At 45.0% G+C, this 9,610-nt stretch overlaps 2 protein-coding genes across 3 annotated transcripts in view; one reads left to right on the forward strand and one right to left on the reverse strand.

Moving 5' to 3' along the window:
• Nucleotides 1–5,162, reverse strand: part of LOC117585704 (tolloid-like protein 1) — a 39,781-nt gene extending 34,619 nt beyond the window's left edge. The window contains exons 1-2 of one of the 2 annotated variants that reach the window (XM_034275331.1): nt 4,837–5,162; nt 277–394 (exon numbers count right to left, since the gene is read on the reverse strand). The gene's annotated coding sequence lies outside the window, so the exon portion shown is untranslated. The remainder of the gene's footprint in view (nt 1–276; nt 395–4,836) is intronic. The other variant, XM_034275332.1, reaches the window with a different exon arrangement.
• A 2,815-nt stretch (nt 5,163–7,977) lies between these two features.
• Nucleotides 7,978–9,416, forward strand: LOC117585702 (mitochondrial pyruvate carrier 1). Its single transcript, XM_034275320.1, has 4 exons — nt 7,978–8,145; nt 8,214–8,314; nt 8,384–8,484; nt 8,734–9,416. Exons 2-4 carry the CDS (start codon nt 8,253–8,255, stop codon nt 8,892–8,894), a joined length of 324 nt encoding a protein of 107 aa, XP_034131211.1. The 5' UTR covers nt 7,978–8,145; nt 8,214–8,252; the 3' UTR covers nt 8,895–9,416.
• The last annotated feature ends 194 nt before the right edge of the window (nt 9,417–9,610 follow it).

Raw genomic sequence — 9,610 nt, forward strand, 5'->3', positions numbered from 1 at the left:
CTAGGGCTGGGAGCTGCTGCTGCTTGTGCCAAGGATAAATTTTAATAATGGCTGCCACGCCGACAGGGCGAGAATGAAATGCGAGACGCCAAATTAGTGCCAAGCAATTAGATGGCAGCCAAATTGAAAGCAAATGAAATGCTCCGGCACTCACAAAAGCAACTGCAGCACTGGCTGTGGCTCCAAGTCTCAGATTCAGTTGCAGGCAATTAGCAGCAACACCCGTTGCCTCACTACGCCCCCGCTTCCTCCCTCAAGCAATCATTCTATACTCACATTTATGCTAGTTGCATCGCATGGCATTTGCTGTTCCAGTTGGGCCATGTTCTTGCCACTGCTACATTTTCAGTTAATTGCTTCAGTTGGGTGAAGAAAGGAAGTTCCTTGCTCTGGGCTGCAATGGAAAATAAAAGAGAGAGAGAGAGTAAAGTGAAAGATTGTCATAGCAGTAGGAGGAAAATGCAAAATGCAAATTCTGCCTTCAGCTGCAGCAATTGCTTAAACCTTCAGTATCTTATCTATTGTTTATGTAAATGGGCTAGAAATATTTTAAGCACCTTAAATACCAAAAAGATTCAATCTTGGCAGGCGAAGAAAAGGTTTTCCCTGCAGCAAGTGGATTTCTAATGAATTTAAACAATGTCCGAAATGTTAAATGTAATCGAGAAGTTGTGCCCTCAAGCTGCTGGCTTTTATTTGTGTAAATACCATCGTGTCCATTTGGCATGGCAGACACACGCTGCAGTGCTGGCAGTGCAGTAAGCCCCATAAAACATTATGCCACTCACGTATGTCTGGTAGGAACATGTCTGCTGTGCATAAATATTATTATGCGATGGATTGTTGTGCCCCTGGTCCATAATTGGCCATGACTATGCAAATTGCTAGCAGCCGCAAAGTATGCCGCACAAATAGTTTAGGCCACAAATGGCATTAAAATGAAACACGCATCAACGAAAGTTAATTGGAAATCTAGAGAGGAAACGAAATCAGAACCCAAAGGCAATGGCAAAGACAAAGGCAAAGAAAGGCAAACAAAGCACTGCCCACAAGCTCCGTATCAATCACAACAAAGCATACACACCCACACAGTGACACACACACATGCAGAGAGACACGCTTGGAGTGTGAGTGTGGGAGAATCATTGGCGGATAGGCTAGGCGGCAACTAAATTACAACCAATTTTTATTGCTGTGAAAACAAAAGGCGCAGCATATTATCACAAAATGGCGCTAGCAGAAGGAGGAGCAGGCTGTTTGCCGCTGACTTTGGGGCGTGGCTGTGGCTATGGTATTAGTACGAGTATCTGTGCCTGCCAAGCGCACGTTTTCACACAAAAAGGACACACAATAAATGATAACACATAAATTCCGCACATAAGTTTGTCCTGTTAGTGAGTGTTTCTCTTTCTCTTTCTCTTACTCACTCTCTCTCGCTCTCTGTGCGTGCCTATGTCTGTGTGTGATATCGTTAAAAGTCAATTGTAAACTTTCGCGCCCAAAGGCAGCAAAAAGCTTTAACTACACACACACACACACACAATGTGTCTAAGGCAGATCGAATTATAATGCAAAAGGCAACTGCCAGTCCCCCCTGCAGCAGGGCGTAATGCCACCTTATCAGTGGCAGTCAAATCAGAGCATAAACACACGAGCAACCAGCAGCGCATAGACGCTCCAATCGAATCGAATCGGGTCTCGGTTCGGGCCTCGGGTCGGGTCTCGGCTGCAGTGGGTCGGGCGGGGGCATAGAGGGGATAGCAAGACAGAAACGCATTGGAGCGGCAGCTGGATAACAGTTACATTGACATTGCCCACAGAGAACCATTCTTTGTGTCTCTCTGTTTGTGTGTTCGTTTGTCGCTGTGTGCGTGCGTGTGTGTGAGAGAGAGAGAGCACGCCTGCGCTGCCCAGCTTACACCAACGAATAAGAGTCACATGGATAGACACGCAGAGAGCCACACAGCAGCCATACAGCACTCAATGCTGCCGTCGCCCTTTACTGAGGCCGAGTCAGTAGCCGCGGCAAAGGCAAAAAGGAAAAATGTTTCTGCTTTGTTTTTGCTTTGGGTTTTTGGCCTGGGGTTTGCCTTAGCTTTTCCCCCATGCCCCATGTGCAGCCTTCACTCCCCACCCCCATTCGTGGGGCTTGTTTACGCTTTGCCGCATATGTCGCTGCCAATGTATTTAATTGTGAGATGCGCACAAAAGTAGGCACCGATTATTTCAGCCTCCTTCAGCATTTGTGGATCTCTTCTTGTGTGTTCCTGTGTGTGTCTGCGTGTGTGTGTTGCCTGTGTGATTGTCTTTTATTTATTTATTTATTTTGTTTGCCTTGCCTTTTACTGGCAGTCACTTAATGACGTAACAATTATCTTTGGACGCATGCTTATGGCACTCACGGGTGCGCTTACTGCAGCCAGCCTGAGGTTGCGAATTGAAACTGTCACGACACACACACACACAGGATGGTGGGTGGGTGTGCCCATATTGGGATTGAAAACTTTTTCAATTATGCAAAATGCCCCTTCATTTCATTAGGCACAAAGCGGCCTTAGCAGGAGCTGAAGCTGGAGCTGCTGCTGCTCTAATTTACCGCCCAGTGGGCAGGCATGTGTAGGTCCTGCTCCTGGTCCTGGCCTGGGTAAACGTTTTGCAAATAAACTATTTCTTATTCATAAACAGGACTTGGCGCACTCTAAACGACCACTTAAGTGTCTGCTCCCCCAAACAACATTAACGTTTCCAGCAACAACGATGTGGCAAATATGCAAGCAAGTCCTTTGCTCCCCCTCAGAGCATTACCCAGCATCATCCTCCCATCCACTCATCCATCCAGCCATATCCGGCAACGTTGTCGTCCTCGTCCAGTGCTGCACAAGCAGAGCGGAGCGCATGAATGGATGAGTGAATGGATGGCTGAATCGCCAGTGGCAACCAGACAAGCGAGCATGTGTGGGGCGTGGCCAGCATTCCCTCAGCATTGTTGATGCCACTGCCCCCTATCCCTGGCACATCTGTGAACTGTCGCTGCTGCTGCCGTCGTTTTCCTCTAAGTGCACGGCAAGAGCGCTCCAAAAAGTTCCTTCTCTCCATCTGTGCATGATTATTTTTGCATGCCACTGTGCGGCGAGTGGAGCGCCTCGAATATAAATGCCGCATCTTAGGGCCAGCCACCATTGTTGGTTGCCAGCAGCAGGACTCATGCTCATGACTAAGAGACGTCAGCGTGGCCTATTGTCTATATGCACATGTCCCTGTCTCTGTGTATTTGTTCTGCCATTTGTCAGGCCATTTGTATACAGGAGTCAAAATTGTTTCTGAATTCTTTTATTTGGGTTTACCTTGGGAAACCCTTCGACGTTGATTGGGTACACTCATCGATTGATGGAACCTCAGGGATGGCATACTGTGGGGCACTGTGCCTCAGCACATTTGTAATTAAGAAAGTTTTTAGCTGAAAGGCACTTAAATGAAATTTTAATTTATTTCTAAAATGCTGTGCCATACCCAGGGACACGAAAAACAATAGTCAAGGGGCACAAACAACAACAAAAAACAACAACAATGGCCAAAGAAAAGCAAAACTTTTCCCGAAGCCAAGTGTTGTCGCAGCATTGACAGAGACAAACAGACAGAAGCTCTGACTCTGACTGACAGACAGAGAGACAGTTGTCGCTAGAGACAAAGAGAGAGAGAGAGAACGCTGGAGGAGCTGAAGGAGCCCTATTAAATATTTAACCTTATCGCAGCCATTGCTTTGGCCATTGCAGGAAGTCTCAATGTGGCTGGGAGACCGCACAACAATGGAAACATTTTAAAAAGTGCCTCAAGGACACACCGCTGCTGCCACATTATGGCGCCTCATGAAACGCTTAAGCTATCAACACGATATTCGGTAATTAACCCGGCTAAATACGATACGACAAGAGGCAAGAGCAAAGTAAAGCCAGGCCAGAGCCAGAAACCAGTCCACAAGAAGCCAGAACGTGTATTCCCTTAATGTCGTCCTGTCTTAGCTGGGTGTGGGGTGGGGGCAAAGCCACCACCAACCTTCCTCCCATCTGTGCTGTGTGTGTTTGTGTTCGTGTGCTTCCTGTTTGTATTTCGTATCTGTGTCCCGCATTATCCTGATTAAAATGCTGCAATTTTTAGGCGAGTCAGGACTCGCACCATCAGCGCCAACTTTAACGGTCGTGCAGCCGCTGTTGTTATCAGAGGCAGGATGCATGAAGCAGCACCCCACCCACTCCCACACACAGTCCTCCCTCCCCAACCATACAAAGAGAGCAGAAAGAGGCCAAAGAGAGACCGACATCGCGTTAAAAGAGACAAAAGAGAAAGCAACCACGACCCGTGGTCGCCTGTGTGTGTGGGAGAGAGTGTGGTTAGCATTGTGAGTGTGTGTGTGTGTGTGTGTGTGTTGTGCTGTTGGTGAATTACCACAAAAATGAGAGACGGTAAACAACTTTTGCCCGACTCTTGGCCGAGACGAAGAGCGGCTGCCAAAAATCGCCCATTATCCATTTTTATTTTATCATCAATTTTATTACACACCAAAGTGAGCGGAGAGTGGAGAGGCGCAGCCATCGACATCAATGAAAAATGCCAACAACAAGAGTAACCAGAGTGGAAGCGGCTCCACCCACTCATACACCCCAACACACACACACACCACACACACACACACACGAAATACTTTCAAAGAGAGAGAGGATAAAACACACGCCCTTTTGAAAAACCTGTAATATGCGCCACAGTCTTAGTCCTAGCCTTTACACTCTTAGTTAAGTTCTGTTTGGGTTTTTGGTTAATTGTAGTCTGACTTATACGCACCTACAGTGGGGACTGCATTGGGGTGCAGTCTGGCGGCTCCTTGGGCCCAATTCCTGTTGTTTGGCAATGGGTTTGGGTTGGCAATGTATTTTGCTGAACACTTTTCGTTTCGTTTTGTTTGCACTTTGGCTCTGGCTTTGGCTTTGGCTTGATTCGCTTTTGTTTCTTAGAATATCATTTCGCACTCGAGTCACTTTCACGTTAAATCCTTTGGGGTTTGGGAGAGAGACACAAAGACACAGATTGAAAGGATTAGAGTCTGTTCTGGGTAATTGTTTGCGGGTTTATGCTGTTTAAACACTGCTCGTTAACGTCCTCACGCACTGGTTGCTGTTTGGCAACTGAAACTAGATCTGACAAGTGCCAAATCACCTCATCCTCAACGGCAAAATCAACATCCAAGCCCCAGCAACTACACATGTGCCATAATACATCATCTTTCGAGCACATAATCTTTTGAGCCAATCACCTAAGCAAATATTATTCAATTGAGCGAACAATAAACCCAATTTGCATTGAGAATATCCAAAGTGCGAGAGTGAATGCAGCTGTGTGTTTGTGTTGATTGAATCAACAGCAGCAGACAAGTAAACAGATTAAGATTCGGACACTTTAACTAGGCACAATGGCACTAGGCAGCCACCCCATTCGGACTAACTATCTCTATCCTACAACTCGTATTTCGCACTTATTCAATTGAGACATTTTGCTGAACATTGCTAAGTGAACCCAGAGCAGGGCAGTGGCAGTGGCTGCTGGTAATTAGCTCACAATTCTTGGAGAACACCCCAGCTAATGACAAAGACCTTCAGAACCAAGACAAAGTAGGTCGGGGCACGCCCACTAACTGTCCATATAGAATATCAAAAAGGAAAACTCAATACTTTTGAAAAACTTCATTATTTTCCGATTTCCTTTTTTTTTTTTTTGCTCAATTCTTCTTCTTCTTCTACTCCTTCTTGTAATTTCTTTGTCTGTTGTTGTGGCTGCTCCGGCCCTTGCTCTGCCTCTTCCTGCTCTGCTCTGCTCTCCTCTGCTCTGCTTGTTGTGGATAAATTCGGGATTTTTTGGGAGCGGCCATTTGCTTTTCTCTTAACATTTTCTGTCTGTCAGTCTTTCTGGTATGTGTGTGTGTGTGGTGTGTGGTGTGTGGGGCTGCTGGCTAAAGGTTTTTTTGTCTGTTAAATATTCTGAAACAAAAATACTGTGCAATGGCAAAAAAAGTAAAATTTCTGCTCTGCTTGGAGGTTGACTTTTGCCGTCTTTCCTTTCCCGAAAAGAACAAAAAAAAAACAAAAAGTAACATAAAACACTCCCACGTCTGTGGTGTGGCGCTGTCTGCACTGTGCGACGGGGGATTGATTTTTCTGCTGGGGGCTGTATATATGGCGGCGGCAGGCCCAAAGCGGGGCAGGAATACCCTGCCCTGCCCTGCCCTGCCCTAGCATACACGTTACTCTCGGGGGTTGGGTTGCGGTGCGGCTGTTGCCACTGATGACGCTGCCTTAACGAACATGGACCGACAGCACCATCAGTAACAAAAGAAGCACACGCAGACGGTTTTCCAAATGCACACACGTTTCCAATTTCCCGATTTTCCGCTTCTCCGCCGTAGTCTGGTCTACCGCACTGGGAAAATGACACACACTGACCGAACACAACCACACACACACACACACACACACACACACACACACACACAGAGACTGTGTGGGGATTACATGGTAGCAGAAGCAGCGACAGGCATGACCATTCCCATTTCCATTTCCACTTCCACTCTGCTTTGCCTATCCATCCTCTTGTCTGTGTTGCTGTTGTTGCTATTGCCACTGGCAGTGTTGTGGATGCCGTGCCGCCGCCGCCTCTGTGTGGTGTGTCGCCTGGACTATTTACCGAGCCTTGTTCCGTTAGCCGCCGTCGTGCCGTCACTCTCGAGTTGCAAATTCACTCTGAACAGAGTTCCGAATGCGAATATCCACCGTTGCTGCTGTGAATGCTTCGTGGACCCAAGGACTCGGCGGCGCAGAATGTCGCACGGCGCACCAGTTTGCGCCGCCCCAAATCTCTTTTGATGGCCGTAAAGAGCGAAAGAGCGGAAGCGAGTGGTGGATTAAACACTTGAAGTTGCGAATCAAAGCGAAACAGGGACCGGAACCGTAAACCGAAACAAACCGATTCAAATTTAACCGCCAATTAAAATGTAAAAATGGAAGAACTGCACTCCCAGCTTATATATAATATAATATAATATATAATAATATTTACTTTTCCTCTTTAGCTGCGCGCACGATTTTTAAATAATTTTCAATGTTAGCAGTTAACATGCAGTTAACATACATGTGGTTATTTAAATGAAAAAATATAAGGTCATAAGGTATACAATCCAATAAATAGGAGTATTTAAAGTAAGCCAAATTGATTCTTTAATGGGATTAAATTATTTGTTCAGTGTTAAAAGTCTCTGCAAGCTAATAAAAACAAATAGAACATCAAAATTGCGGAATTTTTCGAGAATTTTATACTTTATCGATAGTTCCGCTGGAAACTATGGCTGGGAAAACATCGACAGTGGCCACCATCAATAGTGGAAATAGTATAGGTATCCTAGGCCTAGAATTGTTCTACAATTTATAATGGAATTTTTGTCAAACCCTTGCACTGTTTGGGCTCTCGACTGGAGTGCAAAAATAGACTGTTAATGAGAATTTCGTTTTACACAAAATCAATCTCGACAATGCGGAACCTAAAATCTTCTTTTGCCAACAACATGCTAATATCAGGAATAATAATACATTTTTTCCATCGTTTTAAAGATCTTAAGGAGATATTGCTTAAAAAGGAGCCTCTTTTTTAGAGAATTGACCAAATTTATTAATGAGGCTTGCTTTTGCACCCACACCTATACCAACACTTACACATCAATCCATTAAATGACACTTCACGACTATGCAATTTGTTATCTCTTATACACGACCACACTTTTTAACTAAGCCTCATATTGTTTAAATTATAACAACATTTCTATTGCAACACCTTGCATGCCCTCATCAGCAACCATCGATAACAACATCATCAACAAATATCGACAGAAATACGTCATACCCTGTCAAGAAAATATCGACAGCCAAAGTACCAAAAATAAAAAATTTATATAACTTCTAAACAATATTGTCAGGCCCAGACACATAAACAAACCGAATTTTCGACTTCCAAAAATTAAATTTCAGTTATTCGGAAAACACTGCCCACCAGCGAAAGAGCTAAATTTCTGCAAGGCCTGCCAGCGAGAACATCAACAACAAACAACCTGTAAGACCTTGAGCAGCAATTGTATATTTTGAGGCGACAGACAATCTAATCTGTACTTTACCATCCAGGTGCTGTACTTGGACCATCAAAACTCAGACTAAATCATCATGTCGATCCGACGAGGAATGTCCACAACGGCCAGCAAGGAATGGAGGGACTACTTTATGAGGTGTGTTTGAAGGTCCCCTTGGGTACTCAGAGTTTCTAATTGATTTCTGCTTTCTCTGACCATCGATAGCACCCACTTCTGGGGACCCGTGGCAAATTGGGGAATTCCGCTGGCCGCCCTCGCCGATACACAGAAGAGCCCCAAGTTCATCTCGGGCAAAATGACACTAGGTAAGAGTTCTGATCAGCAAACTAGTTTTGAGGCGGCTACACGCGTGCTCAGCATCGAAAGTTTCCGTCGCAGATTTCGTAATCAAAAGTGGGCACTAGACAGTGTGATATGGCCATGTGCAAATCACTACTGGCTGTCTGATAAGCGAGATACGGTCGAGTCTGTCGAAGGGGCTGCTGATAACGCTGGCATTAATTGAATCCCACATATGCTCATAGATTACTGATCACAAAATGTTTCGCTTCCAGCTCTGACGCTCTACTCTTGTATCTTCATGCGCTTTGCCTACAAGGTGCAGCCCCGCAACTGGCTTCTGTTCGCCTGCCATGCCACCAATGCCACGGCCCAGACTGTGCAGGGCCTGCGCTTCCTGCACTATCACCATGGCGAGAAGGATCAGTCGGCGTAAACGATGTTCTGCCTACCCCCAGCACCGACCCTTCACCAGCCAACAATCACGGACGCGCGATGCCTCTTCAAATATTTACCCAACAGCAGCTACAGCAATTTACTGCCGACACGCAACGCACAATGCAAATTACTCAGTCCATCAGTCCACCAGTGGGGTAATTGCAATATTCAACACCCGCACCGCACAGCTGGCTGAATCTCATCACTGGACAAACTGAAGTTGTCATGCCACTGCGGTTGACCTTTGGCTGTAGCGTTTAATGGCGTTCGGAGAGTCTCATCGCGCTACGCACCCAGCACAAACCCCGAATCCAATTCCAGATGAGTCTAACCCAAAACGAAGCTACTGCACTTTTTGTTTGTAAATTATTGACTATGCCATAACACCATTATCGCTAGGCGGTTGAGTGCAATTTAGTCAAATTTAGAGAAAATATAGAATATAATTTTTATACGATTGGCCTTCCTGTATCAATATATATTTGGTTTAAAACTGAATAAACCTCAACTGAAAATATAATTCAAGTGACTTGAATCTGTAAAAAGACTAAGATTTGTTTTTTTTTATTTTGTCATGCTTTTTTGCATGCACTTTATTCAAACGATTACGCATATATGTATATTGTATATAATATAAGTGAATTGTTCAATTGTTCTTAACAATAGTACATACATATATATATTTTTTTTTGTGGGTGTTTTTTAACATTTTTT

The sequence above is a fragment of the Drosophila guanche genome, unplaced genomic scaffold, assembly GCF_900245975.1.
Source record: "Drosophila guanche unplaced genomic scaffold, DGUA_6, whole genome shotgun sequence".
Taxonomy (NCBI): Eukaryota; Metazoa; Arthropoda; class Insecta; order Diptera; family Drosophilidae; genus Drosophila; species Drosophila guanche.